At 44.0% G+C, this 22,279-nt stretch overlaps 1 protein-coding gene across 1 annotated transcript in view; it reads right to left on the reverse strand.

Annotated features, from left to right (window-relative positions):
• RGS9 (regulator of G protein signaling 9) overlaps window positions 1-22,279 on the reverse strand; it is a 956,925-nt gene that overhangs the window by 323,169 nt on the left and 611,477 nt on the right. The window contains exons 10-13 of the mRNA XM_086930945.1: window positions 15,024-15,053; window positions 13,453-13,514; window positions 11,725-11,838; window positions 5,240-5,355 (exon numbers count right to left, since the gene is read on the reverse strand). Of these exons, the coding sequence (XP_086787071.1) occupies window positions 5,240-5,355; window positions 11,725-11,838; window positions 13,453-13,514; window positions 15,024-15,053 (322 nt within the window). The remainder of the gene's footprint in view (window positions 1-5,239; window positions 5,356-11,724; window positions 11,839-13,452; window positions 13,515-15,023; window positions 15,054-22,279) is intronic.

Consider the following 22,279-nt stretch of genomic DNA (forward strand, 5'->3'; position numbering starts at 1 on the left):
TAAGTGGTATGATGACTCAGTTCCTACTTGCTCATGTTCTATGGTCCAAAGCATAGTTCTGTTCCAGAACAGAATCCCTGCAACACTTCTTGCTTTGTCTCTTTCCTTTTTTCATGCTTTCTTTCTGTCTGGAAGTTTTAGAGTAGCAATAGGACAGTATGCAGTTCCTAAGGAAAGGTATGGAAAGGAGGCAGGTCAGTGTTAAAAACTGAGAATCAGATGAGGGGCATCGGCTTGCTCAGGAGTGATAGCCCTCACAGCCCTTCTTCTTAAAACCCCCTGCTTCAGATATAAAACCAGGGGAGAGAAACCAGTAACAGTGCAAGGAACCAAAACATGGAACCCTATGCCAGATAAATTGAGATTCCTAGAAACAGAAAAACAGTTCAGGAAGGCTTCAAAGACCTGAATCTTTGAAATACCAGATGAAGTCTGTCACTCTCTTATATAGGTTCCGCCTCTATCTATCCTGCATGACCTTAACTGGATAGCGACAGGATGCTCCTTTCAGAGTGACAGTTCGCGCTTTATAAGCTTCCTATTCATTTCAATTCACACCCAGATGGGTGTCAAGCTTCATCATAGGACATGTGCCTCGTCAGGCAGGCGCTGCAATGCCCAATGAGCACCCACAAGGAGGCTCTTTGCCCGAGATCTTTTGATTCATGCCGTATTTGAAGTGTGGGTCTAAGTGAATGGGCTTTAAAGTGCATTAAGTATTTAGGTGTGTGGATCGATCAAAAGGGATGGACCGCTGCTCGCATTACTGAAATCAAGGTACAGCTTAATCTTTGGAAGGCATTTTTTGTAGAGAAAGGAAAGCCATGAGCTCCTTTGGTCTTACTCCCCTAATCCGATTAATGGGGGCAACATTTCTACCATCAGTAGCCCAGGGAGCAGTAGCCTTCAAAGACAAGATGACTATATGGTTGGATAGAGCACAGTTGGCCTGTTTTCGTAAAGTTTTTTCCTTGCCGACTGCCACTGCTCATGCTCAAATTCGGAGAGAATTCAATCTCTCTTCCCAAAAATGGATCCTGAAGGCGTGATTTATTGCATATTGTCTAAAGGCTAAACAAGCTCGGGAAAACACCTTGAAACAACATATCTGGACAATGATAAATACCCCAGGGTCCACATGGTGCGAATATCTAGCCCATTGTGTTGAGGCATTGGATGCGAAGGAAATAAGGTCAGCCTCAAAATCCACACCAGTGGCTTCAAGACTTTTAACAAAACAGGCAAAGCTACTGTCTGCCGTCTGTGATATGCAAACAATAAAAAAGCATGGGAGCTGGGCCTCGACCCTCTATGTCAACGTGTCCTTGCCATATTTTCTATCTTCTCCTTTGAAACCAATGCTGAAGCGACAACTAATGAGATTGTGGTTCGGTCTGATCACAATGTTGGCATGCAAATACGGGCAAGGGTATAAAGAATTTGTAGTTACCAACTACTGAGCTTGCGGAGCAGCAGAGGAATCACTAATTCACATATTTTGCATCTGCGTAGAACAGCTTCTACTGAGAATATACTGGCTCCGCCCTATTTGGCATATTTTAAATATACAAACATGTCACGCCGCTTTAGTTGAGTGCATGAAAGCTGAATCAGCTGGCGTCCCGGTTCCTGAAATATTTGATGGCAATAAGGGCTACTCTGGACTCCCCCATCGTATAGAACTTTAACCTGTATAGTTGGGCCATTTTATGTACTCCTTTTAAGGTTTTTATGTTTATAGAATCCAAAAAAGGGGTTCCGTTTTCTTATCTTTTGCATAATTGATTGAAACAACCTGTCTTTTTATCTTGTACAATAAGGGAACACAATTTTATACTGTGTATTTATATGTGGCCTCATTGCAATGGTTTTAATTAATTGTGCAATAAAAGTATCTATCTATCTTCTTTCTTGCTATCTTTCTGTCTGGCAGTTTTAGAGTATCAATAGGGCAGTAAGCAGTTCCTAAGGAAAGGTATGGAAAGGAGGCAGGTCAGTGTTAAGAACTGACAATCAGATGAGGGGCATCTGCTTGCTCAGGAGCAAGAGCCCTCACACACCCAGATGGGTGTCAAGCTTCATCATAGGGAATGTGCCTCATCAGGCAGGCGCTGCAATGCCCGATGAGCACCCACAAGGGGGCTCTTTGCCTGATATCTTTTGATTTATGCCATATTTGAAGTGTGGGTCTAAGTGAATGGCCTATAAAGTGTAGATTGGTATGAATGTGAGAGAGCTAAAATAGTATTTTTATTAAGTAGGTCTGCAGTCGGGCCAAAGTCTCCGGCTCAAGCAGCACTCTCTGGCTCGGGACAGCATCTCTGGCTCAGGTCGAATGAAGTGTAATTAATGGAGAAACCGGCCTGACTGCGGACGTAAAGATACGACTCGTAAATTACCTCTATGAATACCAAAAGTCGTAAAGTTAGACTTTTGCCCCAGATTGCCTTTGTGAATCAGGCCTAACGTGTCCGGATGCAAAATACAGTTAGTAACGTACCCCATTACTGCCACCTCAGAGTTTCCTTCTCTGTGACCTTCATCTTACCTTCTTCCTTTTCTTCTTTCCATTTTCTTTCTTTCTTTCTTTCTTTCTTTCTTTCTTTCTTTCTTTCTTTCTTTCTTTCCTTCTTTCTTTCCTTCTTTCTTTCTTTCTTTCTTCCTTCTGTATTTTTCTTTTGTTCCATCTTTCTTTACTTTCTTCTTTCTTTCTTTCCTTCCTTCTTTTCATCTTTCCATCCTTTCTTTCATTCTTTCTTGCTTTCCTTCTTTACTACTTTCTTTCACGTTTCCGTCTTTCATTCCTTCTTGCTTTCCTTTCTCTTTCTTTCTTTCTTTCTTTCTTTCTTTCTTTCTTTCTTTCTTTCTTTTTTTCTTTCTTTTTTCTATCCTTCTTTCTTTTATTCTTTCCTTTTTCCCCTCTTTCTTTCCATCTTTCCTTCCTTTTATGTTTCCATCTTTCCTTCCTTTTTATTTCCTTCGTCCTACATTCATTCTTTCTTTTTTTTTCTTTCTTTGTTTGTTTGTTTGTTTCTTTGTTTGTTTGTTTGTTTGTTTCTTTGTTTCTTTGTTTCTTTGTTTGTTTGTTTGTTTCTTTCTTTCTTTCTTTCTTCCTTTAATGCAAGTGGCTGGCAGAACAATTGGCTTTTTAGGTCTATTTTAACCAAGACCTTTAGATTTTACAAAAATTATTTGTAAGATATAGTTACTTACAGGGGTATTATGCCACACTTCATTCGTCCATGTGTGTACCTTTCAAAATGTTTTCTCCAACCCCCTCAAGAATAAATCAAGGGGCAAAACATCAGCCTACTTCAGCCATCAGCTGACTTCACTAGGAGTTACGCACGATGCCCTTTCACATTGAGCACATCCTCACACAAAGTAGTTCCCTTCAGTGACAGGGAGTACTATGGTAATGGGTGCTTCTTGAGACCAAAATACATTTCTGTCTTTAGTCAATGTTTTTTCTTTTGTTTATCAAAATAACGGACATTAAGGAGGTCATTAGGATGGCGGGCGGACTTTGCCTGCCCGCCATACTCACGGGGATTGGGACCACCCGCCATAAGGGCGGGGGTCCCGCGGTGGGCATTATGATGCGCCCGCCACAGTGGCGGGTGCATCCCTCATTTTTAACATTGTGGCGGATGGTGCTCTCTGCACCGCCCGCCACAATGTTAAAAATGCATGTATGCATTTGCATACACGAAGCGGGAGGCACCGCGCGGTGCCTGCTGCTTCGCGTATGCAAATGCCTGGGGGGTACCACAGGTACCCCCGTGTGCACAACCCCACCTCTCCTTCACTCTGGGGGCCCACAGGGGCCCCCCAGAGTGAAGACCGCATGCCGCCACGGAAAGGTATCTAACCAAGCCCATCATAATATGGCAGGCGGTGTCTAATAGACACCGCCACTATATTAAATGTTTTCCGTCCGCCGCGGTCCCCCCGCCATCCTAATATGGCGGGGGAATTTAGGTGCGGATGGCGGGCGGATTGCCCCCGCCAGGCTGGCGGTGGCTACCGCCAGCCTGGCAGGGGCAATCCGCCCGCCATCCTAAGGGGCCCCTCAGGGTCTTCCTTAACAATAATGTTTTGCAAAAACCATGACAAACAAAAATAGAATTTCCAAAAGGCTGGCAGACGTCAGACATCAGACTTATTGGCTTTGCCAATGAATATTTGATTCTGGCACTACAATTTTGAAAGCTCTTTATATTTACTTACTTCCAGCCCATATACGAGTGGGTTCTGGGGTAGTCAATTTCACAAAGGTAGTGGTGGTATATATCAGTCGCACAGTACACGTTAGTATGGCTAAATGTAAGTCCACTCTATAGATGTAAATAAGAGCAATTATAATATACTGGGTACAACACCAGACTACACTTTGCTACCAGAGAGTGCTTCTAACGGGAAGGAAAAGGACCACTTCCCATAACATGAATAAAGTTTGTTGGGAGCGCATTGAACAGTAAATATCATTACAATATTATGTAGTAGGAATAGTTCCAATATATATGAGGTAATCCAATAAAATGTTTATGGATACAAACATTTAAATTACACAACTGAAATTAGCACGACAATTTACGTTGATAAGATGGTGAAATTCAGTCAGACACACGTATGATAGATATGTCAACATCCGAAATTTAATAAAAACATATAGTACAGCAGCTACTGCAGCTAACAGTAAAACAGCTTCTACAGATGACATGTTTCAACACAGAGGAATTTTTCAAGACTGAGGAATTGAATGGGGTTATAGGTAATGTTAACTGAATGTTTATTTTGATGTAAAGAGAGGACCTTGTGGTTTTAAATATCTCATAGATAGCGTGGGTCTAAACCTCTTTACATCTAGTTCTCTCAGTTTTAATGTGAAAGATGAACAAAAAGTATTACACACAGCATGGGAGCCTCTGGCTGCTATGACTGTTTGTGGAATAAGTTCAATGAAAGGGAAACTGCAAGTCTTCTCGAAGAACATGAACTTTAAAGGCAACTGTCAAGTAGACTTGGGTTATTGAATGGTCAATTTTCTCAGGTACTCCTCTGCCACTTGCAATATCCTTTTGGGGGTGAGGCGTTATCCCAAGTAAAAAATTAACCTACAGAGGGTTCTGTGGTCTGAGGGCAGTCTCTTTTCAATAGTCTCTTTCTCCAGCCCATGCACACTCTAAACATGTTTTCACAGTGAGCTACTCAATTATCCTGAAATAGGCCAACCCACCACTGAACTCTTTCTTGAGGAAGAGTTGGAAACTCTGCCTTCCCTTCGGATCTCGGATCAGCTCGCTGAAGTTGAAGGCCCAGCGTTCCACGCGCAGCTTGGTTGGAACTTCCACACTGAAAGCGAATTGCAAGAAGATTATTTCACTGCCACAATCATCTACTCTTCACTATGTGTGCTACATTTACAGTCAGAGCCAAAGTTTGAAAAGAATGTGCAATTCCCTGTCTCTGCCTCCCACTGTTATGCAGAGGGATATTCAGTCTCAGTGTGGTTGCCTTATCAAGATGGCTGACTGCATCAAGAGAACAGAGATTTAAATAAAACTCAACTTGTATTCTAGAGCTGTAAAAAAGTAATGCATGTAAGAAGCAGGTAAACAGAAAATTATATATTAGAGTTAGAAAGTTTCCATGGAATCTAGGGACCTTTTTCCGGTAGAAAAAACACATACCCTTTTAAAAAGCAGATTCTGGTCTCATATATTAGTCTACAGCATTAATGAGGGAGTAGGCGACTATCGAGAAGTCAAGACTTTCTCCTTCATTGCACATTTATTCAACCCTTGGAAGTGTCATGTTTTGGTACCCTTTCGGCATAGTGGTGGCTTATTAAGAAGGCGTCCTGCAGCCTTAGCACTAGGTACATAAGTAACAAGCTTTAACTTTGTTGTGGTGTGCTACAGAGACGGACTGGCCACAGCGGGCACCAGCCTTTTCCCGGTGGGCCGGAAGGGTGGGGGCTGGTTTTCGAGCAGTGGCGGATGGTTTTGTTACGGGGGGGCAGTTCTGCAGCAGTGCTGCAATATAGACTTCTTGTATTAACCCCTTCGATGCTGGTGACAAAGCCAGCTCGTCATGGGCGTTACCTGCGCTCCGTGCATGACGAGCTGGCTTTGTCACGTAACGCGCAATTTTCGAATCTTCAGTGCGCAGCGGGAAAACCCGCTAGCGCGCATGCGGTTAAAAGCAGCAGCAGTGCTAAAGTGGTTGACAGCAGTGTTAAAACGGCAGCACTCCACTCTAGCATATATGGCTTCCAACATGATAATTTCCATGTTAAAATGAGTGTTTATGAAGATTATACTTTATTATATATCTCTAAACCAGGACACTCTATGTCTGCATTTATTGCAGAGGTTGAAACCTTCTCTTCCATTTTTGTCTATACATTAAATCATGATAAATGCGAAATTCTTCCTCATAATATTTTATGTTTTAAACAAGATTTTGTCCTTGCTGATCTCTCATGGAATCCCCAAAAGATTAAATATTTAGGTTTGCCCCTTCTATTAAGCAGACGTTATCTCTAAATATGACTCATGTATTGCCTACATTATCCACATCTATCTCTAAATGGCGTCCTCTGTATCCTTCCTGGTGGGGCAGACTTGATACAATTAAAATGATGCTTGCTCCCATCATCTTTTTTTATGATTTCTGCTACCCTTCTCAGCTTTCCATCCTATTTTTCAAAAACATTTACTCTATTTTAACTACTTTTTTCATGGAATAAAGATAAAGCACGCTTATCCCTGGCCATACTCAAATGCCCCAAATCACAAGGTGGTGTTAACTTTCCTGACTCCCAATTTTACCATAATGATTTTCTTCTTAAGCAGCTTGCTAAATCATTAAACCAATCCACTTATGTTTCTTTTCCACTATGGAGAGATATAGAACGTTCTTTCTTATTCTCTTTTACAGAAGCTTTTACATTTACTCACAAACGTGTTTTTTATCCTCTTCTATATATAAAATGACCTATAGACTATTTCATTCCTATCTCATCTCTCATCTTTCCTCCAAAGATCAATTTCTCAATTCCTCCATTTGGCATAATCACTTTATTAAAATAAACAACAAATCCATACTTTTGGAAAACTTAGCGAGATTAAGGGTTACTTTAGATCCATCAACTGTTTTCTGATGATACTCTCCTTACTTTTTCCAAAGAACAAACTCTTTATAAATTACCAAATAATTTCTCCACCAAATGTAATAAATTAACATGAAACATCTCCTCATCCCTTTTGTCAATATCCTCTATTCCACCTTCCACTTCTTCTCACCGTAATATACTTCCAATTTTGAGTACTCAACCTAGTGCCTCATCTATAAATAAATCACTTATCACACTTCCCGAATATATAGATAAAACTAACATAGAACTCCAATGGGAACATGAATTCCATACATCATGGTCTGTTACTTTTTGGGATAAATTATGGTCAAAACTCCGTAACACTTCTAGGTCAGCAAGCACAACACAAACACTTTTCTCTATTTACAACCAACTCTTGTTTACTTCAACGTCCTTAAATACGTTTAATTATACTCCCTCCCCAAACTGCTGGTAATGTAATGTCCAACATGCTAATTTATATCACATATTATTTTCCTGTCCCTCTACTCATCAATTTTGGTTGAAGATTTGGTCTCAGATTAATATTATTTTCCATACTGTTATGTAATGTAATGTATTACTTGTAAAGCGCACTGTTGCCAGCCGGCGTCCTGGCGCTGTATACTGCTGGGGAACCCTCCCTGGCTTTCCCTGTGGGATGGTCCCTTCTGGGAGTCCCCAAGGTGGAGCCAGGCATCCCCGGCGCTGATGGGGCCGTTGTGGAGATTAGCAAGCTAATGCCCAGAGTTGGCGAGTGGGACCCCTGGTTAGAGTAGCCACCAAGGCGAAAATTATCGAGTCCGCTGACCTTGGTCCACGACCCTGCCGCGTCGGGAATTGAACCCTGGTCCCGGGCCGACTTCTGCTTCCGGGTCTGCTGCCTCTAACCAGTGAGCCACACCACTCCACCATGTTGTGTTATGTGAATTTATTTCGTGCACGGATACTCGAGAGAGTGTCCTGGTGCGTACTTGGGAAAAGGAGACATAAACCAGGGCAACTGCTAAAAAAGAAAGGTTTTTAACTTTTTTTTTAAATTGCAAGATCTTGAATGCTGTGCAGCGCCAAGGATAAAGCATTCCATGCCAAAGCAGCTTTCCACACAAAGGAACTCCCACCGAGCCTTTGACGTTTGAACCTAGGGGTCTGCACCAGAAGTTGGGAAGAGGACCGCAACTGTCTCACTGGATTGTAAAAAGCAAACCTCTTCTGTAGGTAGGCAGGACCTGAACCATGAAGAGCCCTATAGGCAATAGCCAAAGTCTTATATTTTATTCGTGACTCCACCGGGAGCCAGTGCAAGGAGTTCAAATGAGCTCGCACACTACACCTGCTAGATAACCCCAGTAACAGCCTGGCAGCCGAATTTTGGACAACCTGTCATTTACTCAAGAGGGAGCCGGTCAAGCCTTCATACAGTGCATTGGCATAGTCCAGGCGGGACAAGATCAGGGGGTGCGAACAACCTTTTCATTAGCAGGATTTGGAAGGAGAGGAAGAAACTTCCTCGGAGCTTTCAGAGTGCCAAAGCAGGTCCCAACCAGCTTCTTGCCCTGGGTTGAAATGGACAGGATCTGGAGTGGAGTGCAGTGGTGTGGCTCACTGGTTAGAGGCGGCAGACCCGGAAGCAGAGAGCGGCCCGGGACCAGGGTTCAATTCCTGACGCGGCAGGGTCGTGGACCAGGGTCAGCAGACTCGATAATTCTCGCCTCGGTGTCTACTCTAACCAGGGATCACACTCAGCAACTCTGGGCATTAGCTTGCCTTATCTCCACAACGACCCCCCACATACACCGGGGATGCCTGGTTTCACCTTGGAGATACCCAGCAGGGATCATCTCACAGGGAAAGCCAGGACGGATTCCCCAGCGGTCTACAGCGCTGAGAAACCCCATGGCGGGGTGATACATGCACTTTACAAGACACCATTACATTACATTACATTACATTGAACCAAACCCCCAGATTTTTAGCAGCATTACCCATTGCACTAGGCAAGAGGAAGCCGGGGGCCATAACCTCTCTCTGAAGTTAGCAGGAAAAACGCCGTACAAGAGGACGTCAGGCTTTTCTTCATTACACTTTAGCTGCGCCTGAGCGAGCCAGCGAAAAACAGAGGACAAACAATGTTGTTTCCCTTGTTCACCTGTAGATATTTTCCTTGGTTCCCTGTCTGGCCATTGGCATGATTTTACCTCTAACATAGATATTGTAGATTTATTGATTGCAATTGCCTTCCAGAAAATAACGAAAAATTGGAAACAAGCTATACAACTTTCCTTTCAAGCTTGGTGGTATAGTGTTTGCTAAAATCATCGACTTGATCGTGCATATGTTTCCCCTTTATCTTTACTCCTGAAAAGACAACTTATATGGTCCCCTCTAACCACTTTCATAGATATTTCAGCACAAAAATGTGCCCGTCATCACCCCTTATTGGAAGAGGTTCCCAAACCACCATGAATTGTTTTTATTAGCCTTTTATCTATATATGTGTTTTTCAAACCCATAAATTCTATTTTTCCTTTTCCTTTAAATGTTATACTCCAGCTATTATTCTTTAAAATGTTGATATCTTTTTATACTGTATTAAGCCCTCGTACTTTTATATTGTTCTTTTTATCATAAACATAGTTATACCTTTTTCCTCTCCCCCCTCCGGAGTTACATTACCTTCTCCCTCTATATGCAACTATTCTGTTTACATTTATGTTACTTTATTGAACTATCATATTACGTTGTATCTTTTCCAAAATAAAGTTTCTATGTTTAAACTAAAAAAAAGGAAAAAAAGTCAGCTCTTCTTCTCACTAGCACCCACCCAGGCCGGTCCAGCTGAACTGCCAGGTCTGGTTTGTGTTCACAGTCTGGCCCTGGTGCGCTACAAGACATACAAATCAACTATTGAGAAGGTAAGTGAAAATAGGTTATTCAGAACCCTACATCTATGTACCTTGATGATATATCGTCAAGGTACATATATGTGGAGTTATATATAATATAACTTTGCTTACCTATAGAAACTTGCCATCACGATAATTGTGTCCTTAATGTTATTGACATAATACTTTGGTCTACATTATTTCTGTTTCTGATATTCTGTCAAAATGCCGAGTAAAAACTCAAATTCTAATCCACTGAGACTGAACACATCTGACAATAAAAGTGCTTCATTGATGGTTTTATTAATTATAGCTTTGATCAACTCACCTCATCTTCAAACCAAATATTCTTGGGATTTTTCAAACTCCACTAGAAAAAGACAAAGACACTCACACATATTTATTCTAATCTGTCCTACCAGGCAGGATGAACTTACCCTTCCCAGCCACCATATGGGCTCCACGAAGGACCTGATTTTCATAGAGAAACGCCATAGACAAATCTCTAACCCCTTCTTTTTGCATTGGTCAGACCACTTCTTTAATCCTTCAAAATCCTGACATTAGTGCACTCTTGCCATGTTAAACTGAACATGCAAATAAAGAGAGTACAAACACATTGACAATCAGCACTGACAAAATCAAATGGCCTGGCTTTAATGCCAACACATGCATGCACACTTGTGCAGAGAATATATGTGCTATGTCTCAATTCAAACTGTATCGTTCTGTGCCTCCTCAACCTATGTCCATTTTTTAATTGCCCAAGCTTGTAGAGCTGCTGCTTTTTTCCAGTTCCTCAGGCTTCTGTCAAATTTAAAGTTATTTGCTTATTTCACAACATTAACAAGAAATATCAAACGTTGTCACTGTAATTGCTTTCAGTGGAACATTCATCTATGAAATTAGATTCCTCAGTACAATACACTTTTATATTAAAGGCCATATTGTGTGCAGTGCATCAAACAAGCAAGTGTGTACCCATGTCTGATTCCACACTTATTGTGTATTTAAAGAGGGGGTGGTAGTTAAAGAGGGGATACGTACCCCAGGATCAAATGTGAGAAAGTGCACGAGTAGTTCAGATTAACTAGAATGTATATTTTTACTCTATGTGTACATGTGTCTTCGAGTTTAAGAATGTTCTGTTTTATCTTAGTATTTTTAAAAGCATTACCAATTAGTGCACTGTGGGATTCTCCTTTCCCAAATAATAGTTTACATCATTTCCTGGTATAACATCGCTTCTAAATTATCACATAGCATGGGGTTATGCTGCAAGAGAAGTGTGACATCACTGGTAAGAACAGATTTAATGTTATATATGTGAACACGAATTGTAAAAAGCCACTTACAATGAAAAATCGTGCTTTAAACTAGGGCTAGCTAGAGCTAAACCAGAACAGTTAGGACCATGTCAGAATTTCAAGTTAAATATGTAAATAGTTTTTACTTAGATTCAGTGTATCTGAATGTATCTTATGCTGATACCTAGAATACATGGCATTGATCCGGCCCTCTATGACCTACTGTATCCTATGCAACTGGTAAAAATACATGAGAAAACCTAAGGAAGAGAGTAGATTCAAACATGAATACGGAAAGGAAAGTGACTGACTCTGGGCTTGTTGCTGAGTTTAATTCAGATGTCGTTCCTGTGCACATGCAGGAATTAGTTGTTCCTATGACTTTACTCACAGCTTGGCGTTGAGCTCCCAGAACATGCAGTCATCGGTGATCCAGGGGTTGCTGGGGAGGCACCCCGACATAATGGGGTCGTGGCCGTAGTACTGCTCACTGTACTTTAATACACTGGAAAAAGACAACAAAAAACATCAGATACATGTCACAAGTGCAGATTTTTCCCTTGTTCGACACCCAATGCAGGAAGTGAGATCAGATTGAGCCTAGCTCCACCATCCTGTGGGGGCTCAGGCAGTGCCTGTAGGCATGGCATTTTAGAGGCGATCTTACGGCACATTATCCCACCTTGGAGACCACTCCACCTGACTTGTAATCGGTCCGGAGTGTGGTGAGCAGTCCCCACAGAGGGCCACAGACCAGGGCCTCCAGCAGTCTGGCCGGTCACCTACAGTACGCTCAAGGAGTCATTGGTGCCCTCCCTTATCTCGTTGCGTCAGCCCCGCATTGAAACATGCGCCCTCATCAAAAGTTGCCAGCCATAACACGCCACATACCTGCCAAATTAAGCCACTGTATCGGATGTTTTACATCACAGTCGTGAACCAAACAACAAAGATCTGCTTCTGTGTGGCATGTCGAACAGCATAAATCAACAAACTGTAGTTCAGTCCTTCTCTGCGAGGACTTCCACATTCTGGAGCGCACATCCATCTGCTCTGACGGTCGCCTCCAGTCTCTAGCACTCCAGAAAAGAGTTCGAAGCATTCCTGTTTGACCAACAGCTCATCGCTGAAGGCCAATGATTTCAACACTTTCGTATAGTCTATGCCCTCACCCAAACAACTGAGCCACTGGCTAATATAGCTAGGTGGTCAAAGGGCTTGATTTAGATGTCGGCAGAGAGCTTACTCTGTCACAACGGTTATGGATATCCCTTCCGCCATATTTATCTCATAGGATTTAATGGGAGTTATATTTCGGCGGACAGGATATCCGTCACCGTTGTGATGGAGTAACCTGTTCGCTGACATCCAAATCAGGCCCAAAGTCTCAGTATAGATGTTATAATTGATGTGTGCTAATATGTGATTTATAGATCCCGCAAGCACACCGGTGCATATGTTATTGGATACTATTCACATCCCACTCACATAACCCAACTTTGGTTAGCACATGTGCGCTATGTGTCCTTACATAATACGATTTACTTGCATGAATCGAAGAACTGATTTCAAAGTAAATTTGGCATGACAAGAGTGGAAGACATATTTCATAACTGGTTCTTTCTGGTGCAGGAATTATATCCTACACTTTAACCAAGGTAATATTTGCCTATAAGGTATACTAAAATATTGTGGAATGTTTTTAGTTCTTGTTTCAATCTATATGCCCAGTGCTCTTATGCAAAATACCACCTTTGCATGCACCTTGTAGTTACTCATAATGCTTATACAGTTAAAACAGTGGCCATTATTCTATGTGTGACTATATATTTGTATTTTGTAACCCCTCTTTGGTATAACAAAGACTTCGCGTAGCATATAAATAAATGAACACAATCCTTCATCTTAGTGTGACATGTAGTGCTTACACACTAAAAAGGTATTCAGTAAACACTTTATCTCCTCCGAGCTGTGCATGACTGTGTCATATCTACTACATCATGTGTCTTTCATCTTGTGTAAATACTGCCTCCAAACCGCACAGTGCATGGATTCCTGATGGGCAAACTCTGTAAATGAAATCATAAATGATAAATTAAGTAAATTAATAAATAAATACCCTCCAAGTGAGACGGAGGACTTCACGGTGGAGCGCATGAGGGAATGCTGGAAGTACATGATCTAGGTAAGAAAGAGAAACACAATTAATCCTTCATTCACACACTGGTTCTGATTTTCAAGGCTTGACGTCCTTAGCAACATGCTCGACAGTCTACCCTTCAAAGGTGTCTGATGGGTGTTTGGGAGTGGGTGAGGCCGGACCCCTTATGCTAGCCGTAGAGCCAACGGGGCAGAGGGTCAGCAATGTCCCCAGTAGTTAAAGCTATAGCAATCGTCAGCGTCAGTGACACTGAGTATCACACCGGAAGCTCTGCTGCACAGCATACCGCTCCCCAAGTAGATCGAGCAGGTTCCAAATGCTTGTGGTGGCTACCCAAGCCTCACCATGATAGCTAGCCAGCACCGGCAAAGCCAATAAATCAGGGGTTAATGTGCTAATGCATGAACAGTCAGATATGTATAAGTGTGTATTCACGCATGCCTTAATAATGAGGAGCGACAGAAGCAAAGAAGATGTAAAACAGCCTTTCATGCGCTGCAAAGCATGTGTTCTACTGGAGGCAGAAGGATCTACCGAAACCGTCAAGAGTATTAGGCACGAGAAGGATGCTGCTCTGGGTTAAGCCAAGATGTGATTGACAAAGTCTCAAGCCAATGGATGAAAGGAACTAGTTCAAAAAACACAATGATTGAAGTAGGTGAAGCTAAAGCCCTCTGTGAGTATTTATTAAACAAAAGAGCAGCATAGGCAGCTGCTCTGTAAAACCAAGACCTAAAAAAAGGGGTAGAGAAGACAGGTGAACTCCACACCAAGGTGTCCTAGTCAGGCTGCAAATAAAGTGGACAGGATAAAACCTAGCGTAAGTTAGTGAAAACATATCGCATTTAAGATAAACAACAACTGAGCAAAATGCATATATTTAAAAGAATTGTTTAATAGGCTTTCTGTGGTTGGGAACAATTTGGGGTTGAACATAAAATCATGTAAACATTGTAATACATTGCCCAGAAACATATGTGTTTTATTAAGTGAGATAGATGTGGTAGAAGGCCTCCTTCACATAAAGAGTTCCTTTCTCCTCACCGTGTACCTCATATTATAAGTTAAGATGCATCTCTAAGAGCCTGTTTTTCAAATAAAATTGGATTTGGTGCAAATATGGGTAAGAGGTCCAGAAGCAAAAAAGCGGTTTTATTTACTTGTCTGATGCTCCTGTGGGCAAAAACTTGAAAAGAGAGTGCACCGAATTACTGGGGGTGGGGGGGGGGGCGGGGGCAGATGAAGGGCACTGGAAGGAATGCCTCTAGTACTTGCGAGGACATTCGAGATGGTTTATTGTACCCAAGTCTGACAAGGTTTTTGCATTTCACTTTAGACAGTGCAAAATGGTTGAATATGAATTAAATGGGAGCCTTGTTTGTGAGAAAACTGGTTTTCAAGTGACTATTCTTGGACCCTTAAAATTACAAACGTTTATTCCCTTGTTGCTACATATAATCTGTGTGATGCATGTTGCATGTCATGTCACTTAAACTGGCACACATTTATCACCATTCTTCAGTACTTACTTCTCTTCTGTAAAAGTCGATTGTTTTTTTCTGCAAGACAGAAACAGATGAGTTAGTTTGATTAGACTTTATGTGCACAATCAAATAATACTTTTTTATTCTTTCCAGCACAATGCAGTGTTTCCATGTTTAATACATTTTTGTATACCCAGGTTCACCATGGATTTTGTGTTTTATGGAGTTAACCTGAGAAGAAGAAAGCTGTGAATTCAAATCCTGGCTGCACCATTTAGGCAAACTTTTGAGTGAGGACAAATTACCCAGTTACCCAGTGAAGCAATTCCTAAGCTGAAAGGTTAAGATGACCGACCACAGTGTGGCACAAATAAGCATCTTCCTTTGTCCTATACCAGCACCATGCGAGGTTCTTCATTGGATCCAGCTCTTCCTCCCTCACGTCACTCCACACTAACCATGAGGCCTAGACTGGGGGTGGCCCTGGCCATTAGTGATTGGTAAGGGCAGGCCTGGCATTTAGAGAACATCTTCTGAGCTGGGATGGTGCAGTGAGCTAAAAAACGGTGATGGATCAAGCCCTGATCTGTTGACTGGGTAGGAGTATTCTGCTTAATTCAGAAACTCTGTCCATCACCACCCCCTTTTCTGAATCATTTTGTCCACCATAAGCGTGGAAGGGTATACTCAGATGTGAGTCCCTTGCTCATTGCACCATCAGGATTCAAGCAAGCCGGGCCAAAGACGGCTGTAATGCCAGAAACCGGTCCCCGGAAGCTTGTTTCCTTCCCAGTATAAGAATTGGCTTGGTAGTTTGGTTTGCCCTGTTCCCATGATGCACTGGGACAGGGACAGACTAATTTGCATGCAGCCAGGTTCTGAGCTGGGATGGTGCAGTGAGCTAAAAAACGGTGCTGGATCAAGCCCTGATCTGTTGACTGGGTAGGAGTATTCTGCTTAATTCAGAAACTCTGTCCATCACCAGCCCCTTTTCTGAATCATTTTGTCCACCATAAGCGTGGAAGGGTATACTCAGATGTGAGTCCCTTGCTCATTGCACCATCAGGATTCAAGCAAGCCGGGCCGAAGACGGCTGTAATGCCAGAAACCGGTCCCCGGAAGCTTGTTTCCTTCCCAGTATAAGAATTGGCTTGGTAGTTTAGTTTGCCCTGTTCCCATGATGCACTGGGACAGGGACAGACTAATTTGCATGTAGCCAGGTTCTGAGCTGGGATGGTGCAGTGAGCTAAAAAACAATGATGGATCAAGCCCTGATCTGTTGACTGGGTAGGAGTATTCTGCTTAATTCAGAAACTCTCTCCATCACCACCCCCTTCTCTGAATCCTTTTGCCCACCATAAGCGTGGAAGGGTATACTCAGATGCGAGTCCCTTGCTCATTGCACCATCAGGATTCAAGCAAGCCGGGCCGAAGACGTCTGTAATGCCAGAAACCGGTACCCGGAAGCTTGTTTCCTTCCCAGTATAAGAATTGGCTTGGTAGTTTGGTTTCCCCTGTTCCCATGATGCGCTGGGACAGGGACAGACTAATTTGCATGTAGCCAGGTTCTGTGCTGGGATGGTGCAGTGAGCTAAAAAACGGTGATGGATCAAGCCCTGATCTGTTGACTGGGTAGGAGTATTATGCTTAATTCAGAAACTCTGTCCATCACCACCCCCTTTTCTGAATCATTTTGTCCACCATAAGCGTGGAAGGGTATACTCAGATGTGAGTCCCTTGCTCATTGCACCATCAGGATTCAAGCAAGCCGGGCCGAAGACGGCTGTAATGCCAGAAACCGGTCCCCGGAAGCTTGTTTCCTTCCCAGTATAAGAATTGGCTTGGTAGTTTGGTTTGCCCTGTTTCCATGATGCACTGGGACAGGGACAGACTAATTTGCATGTAGCCAGGTTCTGAGCTGGGATGGTGCAGTGAGCTAAAAAACGGTGATGGATCAAGCCCTGCTCTGTTGACTGGGTAGGAGTATTCTGCTTAATTCAGAAACTCTGTCCATCACCACCCCCTTTTCTGAATCATTTTGTCCACCATAAGCGTGGAAGGGTATACTCAGATGTGAGTCCCTTGCTCATCGCACCATCAGGATTCAAGCAAGCGGGACCGAAGACGGCTGTAATGCCAGAAACCGGTCCCCGGAAGCTTGTTTTCTTCCCAGTATAAGAATTGGCTTGGTAGTTTGGTTTGCCCTGTTCCCATAATGCACTGGGACAGGGACCGACTAATTTGCATGTAGCCAGGTTCTGAGCTGGGATGGTGCAGTGAGCTAAAAAATGGTGATGGATCAAGCCCTGATCTGTTGACTGGGTAGGAGTATTCTGCTTAAGTCAGAAACTCTGTCCATCACCACCCCCTTTTCTGAATCATTTTGTCCACCATAAGCGTGGAAGGGTATACTCAGATGTGAGTCCCTTGCTCATTGCACCATCAGGATTCAAGCAAGCCGGGCCGAAGACGGCTGTAATGCCAGAAACCGGTCCCCGGAAGCTTGTTTCCTTCCCAGTATAAGAATTGGCTTGGTAGTTTGGTTTGCCCTGTTCCCATGATGCACTGGGACAGGGACAGACTAATTTGCATGTAGCCAGGTTCTGAGCTGGGATGGTGCAGTGAGCTAAAAAACAGTGATGGATCAAGCACTGATCTGTTGACTGGGTAGGAGTATTCTGCTTAATTCAGAAACTCTGCTTAATTCAGAAACTCTGTCCATTACCACCCCCTTTTCTGAATCATTTTGTCCACCATAAGCGTGGAAGGGTATACTCAGATGTGAGTCCCTTGCTCATTGCACCATCAGGATTCAAGCAAGCCGGGCCGAAGACGGCTGTAATGCCAGAAACGGTCCCCGGAAGCTTGTTTCCTTCCCAGTATAAGAATTGGCTTGGTAGTTTGGATTGCCCTGTTCCCATGATGCACTGGGACAGGGACATACTAATTTGCATGTAGCTAGGTTCTGAGCTGGGATGGTGCAGTGAGCTAAAAAACGGTGATGGATCAAGCCCTGATCTGTTGACTGGGTAGGAGTATTCTGCTTAATTCAGAAACTCTGTCCATCACCACCCCCTTTTCTGAATCATTTTGTCCACCATAAGCGTGGATGGGTATACTCAGTTGTGAGTCCCTTGCTCATTGCACCATCAGGATTCAAGCAAGCCGGGCCGAAGACGGCTGTAATGCCAGAAACCGGTCCCCGGAAGCTTGTTTCCTTCCCAGTATAAGAATTGGCTTGGTAGTTTGGTTTGCCCTGTTCCCATGATCACTGGGACAGGGACCGACTAATTTGCATGTAGCCAGGTTCTGAGCTGGGATGGTGCAGTGAGCTAAAAAATGGTGATGGATCAAGCCCTGATCTGTTGACTGGGTAGGAGTATTCTGCTTAATTCAGAAACTCTGTCCATCACCACCCCCTTTTCTGAATCATTTTGTCCACCATAAGCGTGGAAGGGTATACTCAGATGTGAGTCCCTTGCTCATTGCACCATCAGGATTCAAGCAAGCCGGGCCGAAGACAGCTGTAATGCCAGAAACCGGTCCCCGGAAGCTTCTTCCCTTCCCAGTATAAGAATTGGCTTGGTAGTTTGGGTTGCCCTGTCCCATGATGCACTGGGACAGGGACAGACTAATTTGCATGTAGCCAGGTTCTGAGCTGGGATGGTGCAGTGAGCTAAAAAACGGTGATGGATCAAGCCCTGATCTGTTGACTGGGTAGGAGTATTCTGCTTAATTCAGAAACTCTGTCCATCACCACCCCCTTTTCTGAATCATTTTGTCCACCATAAGCGTGGATGGGTATACTCAGTTGTGAGTCCCTTGCTCATTGCACCATCAGGATTCAAGCAAGCCGGGCCGAAGACGGCTGTAATGCCAGAAACCGGTCCCCGGAAGCTTGTTTCCTTCCCAGTATAAGAATTGGCTTGGTAGTTTGGTTTGCCCTGTTCCCATGATCACTGGGACAGGGACAGACTAATTTGCATGTAGCCAGGTTCTGAGCTGGGATGGTGGAGTGAGCTAAAAAATGGTGATGGATCAAGCCCTGATCTGATGACTGGGTAGGAGTATTCTGCTTAATCAGAAACTCTGTCCATCACCACCCCCTTTTCTGAATCATTTTGTCCACCATAAGCGTGGAAGGGTATACTCAGATGTGAGTCCCTTGCTCATTGCACCATCAGGATTCAAGCAAGCCGGGCCGAAGACGGCTGTAATGCCAGAAACCGGATCCTGGAAGCTTGTTTCCTTCCCAGTATAAGAATTGGCTTGGTAGTTTGGTTTGCCCTGTTCCCATGATGCACTGGACAGGGACAGACTAATTTGCATGTAGCCAGGTTCTGAGCTGGGATGGTGCAGTGAGCTAAAAAACGGTGCTGGATCAAGCCCTGATCTGTTGACTGGGTAGGAGTATTCTGCTTAATTCAGAAACTCTGTCCATCACACCCCCTTTTCTGAATCATTTTGTCCACCATAAGCGTGGAAGGGTATACTCAGATGTGAGTCCCTTGCTCATTGCACCATCAGGATTCAAGCAAGCCGGGCCGAAGACGGCTGTAATGCCAGAAACCGGTCCCCGGAAGCTTGTTTCCTTCCCAGTATAAGAATTGGCTTGGTAGTTTGGGTTGCCCTGTCCCATGATGCACTGGGACAGGGACAGACTAATTTGCATGTAGCCAGGTTCTGAGCTGGGATGGTGCAGTGAGCTAAAAAACGGTGATGGATCAAGCCCTGATCTGTTGACTGGGTAGAAGTATTCTGCTTAATTCATAAACTCTGTCCATCACCACCCCCTTTTCTGAATCATTTTGTCCACCATAAGCGTGGAAGGGTATACTCAGATGTGAGTCCCTTGCTCATCGCACCATCAGGATTCAAGCAAGCCGGACCGAAGACGGCTGTAATGCCAGAAACCGGTCCCCGGAAGCTTGTTTTCTTCCCAGTATAAGAATTGGCTTGGTAGTTTGGTTTGCCCTGTTCCCATAATGCACTGGGACAGGGACAGACTAATTTGCATGTAGCCAGGTTCTGAGCTGGGATGGTGCAGTGAGCTAAAAAATGGTGATGGATCAAGCCCTGATCTGTTGACTGGGTAGGAGTATTCTGCTTAAGTCAGAAACTCTGTCCATCACCAACCCCTTTTCTGAATCATTTTGTCCACCATAAGCGTGGAAGGGTATACTCAGATGTGAGTCCCTTGCTCATTGCACCATCAGGATTCAAGCAAGCCGGGCCGAAGACGGCTGTAATGCCAGAAACCGGTCCCCGGAAGCTTGTTTCCTTCCCAGTATAAGAATTGGCTTGGTAGTTTGGGTTGCCCTGTCCCATGATGCACTGGGACAGGGACAGACTAATTTGCATGTAGCCAGGTTCTGAGCTGGGATGGTGCAGTGAGCTAAAAAATGGTGATGGATCAAGCCCTGATCTGTTGACTGGGTAGGAGTATTCTGCTTAAGTCAGAAACTCTGTCCATCACCAACCCCTTTTCTGAATCATTTTGTCCACCATAAGCATGGAAGGGTATACTCAGATGTGAGTCCCTTGCTCATTGCACCATCAGGATTCAAGCAAGCCGGGCCGAAGACGGCTGTAATGCCAGAAACCGGTCCCCGGAAGCTTTTTTCCTTCCCAGTATAAGAATTGGCTTGGTAGTTTGGGTTGCCCTGTCCCATGATGCACTGGGACAGGGACAGACTAATTTGCATGTAGCCAGGTTCTGAGCTGGGATGGTGCAGTGAGCTAAAAAATGGTGATGGATCAAGCCCTGATCTGTTGACTGGGTAGGAGTATTCTGCTTAAGTCAGAAACTCTGTCTATCACCAACCCCTTTTCTGAATCATTTTGTCCACCATAAGCGTGGAAGGGTATACTCAGATGTGAGTCCCTTGCTCATTGCACCATCAGGATTCAAGCAAGCCGGGCAGAAGACGGCTGTAATGCCAGAAACCGGTCCCCGGAAGCTTGTTTCCTTCCCAGTATAAGAATTGGCTTGGTAGTTTGGTTTGCCCTGTTCCCATGATGCACTGGGACAGGGACAGACTAATTTGCATGTAGCCAGGTTCTGAGCTGGGATGGTGCAGTGAGCTAAAAAACGGTGATGGATCAAGCACTGATCTGTTGACTGGGTAGGAGTATTCTGCTTAATTCAGAAACTCTGCTTAATTCAAAAACTCTGTCCATCACCACCCCCTTTTCTGAATCATTTTGTCCACCATAAGCGTGAAAGGGTATACTCAGATGTGAGTCCCTTGCTCATTGCACCATCAGGATTCAAGCAAGCCGGGCCGAAGACGGCTGTAATGCCAGAAACGGTCCCCGGAAGCTTGTTTCCTTCCCAGTATAAGAATTGGCTTGGTAGTTTGGTTTGCCCTGTTCCCATGATGCACTGGGACAGGGACAGACTAATTTGCATGTAGCCAGGTTCTGAGCTGGGATGGTGCAGTGAGCTAAAAAACGGTGATGGATCAAGCCCTGATCTGTTGACTGGGTAGGAGTATTCTGCTTAATTCAGAAACTCTGTCCATCACCACCCCCTTTTCTGAATCATTTTGTCCACCATAAGCGTGGATGGGTATACTCAGTTTGAGTCCCTTGCTCATTGCACCATCAGGATTCAAGCAAGCCGGGCCGAAGACGGCTGTAATGCCAGAAACCGGTCCCCGGAAGCTTGTTTCCTTCCCAGTATAAGAATTGGCTTGGTAGTTTGGTTTGCCCTGTTCCCATGATCACTGGGACAGGGACAGACTAATTTGCATGTAGCCAGGTTCTGAGCTGGGATGGTGCAGTGAGCTAAAAAACGGTGATGGATCAAGCCCTGATCTGATGACTGGGTAGGAGTATTCTGCTTAATTCAGAAACTCTGTCCATCACCACCCCCTTTTCTGAATCATTTTGTCCACCATAAGCGTGGAAGGGTATACTCAGATGTGAGTCCCTTGCTCATTGCACCATCAGGATTCAAGCAAGCCGGGCCGAAGACGGCTGTAATGCCAGAAAGCGGTCCCCGGAAGCTTGTTTCCTTCCCAGTATAAGAATTGGCTTGGTAGTTTGGTTTGCCCTGTTCCCATGATGCACTGGGACAGGGACAGACTAATTTGCATGTAGCCAGGTTCTGAGCTGGGATGGTGCAGTGAGCTAAAAAACGGTGATGGATCAAGCCCTGATCTGTTGACTGGGTAGGAGTATTCTGCTTAATTCAGAAACTTTGTCCATCACCACCCCCTTTTCTGAATCATTTTGTCCACCATAAGCGTGGAAGGGTATACTCAGATGTGAGTCCCTTGCTCATTACACCATCAGGA

The sequence above is a fragment of the Lissotriton vulgaris genome, chromosome 7 (assembly GCF_964263255.1).
Source record: "Lissotriton vulgaris chromosome 7, aLisVul1.2, whole genome shotgun sequence".
Classification (NCBI taxonomy): domain Eukaryota; kingdom Metazoa; phylum Chordata; class Amphibia; order Caudata; family Salamandridae; genus Lissotriton; species Lissotriton vulgaris.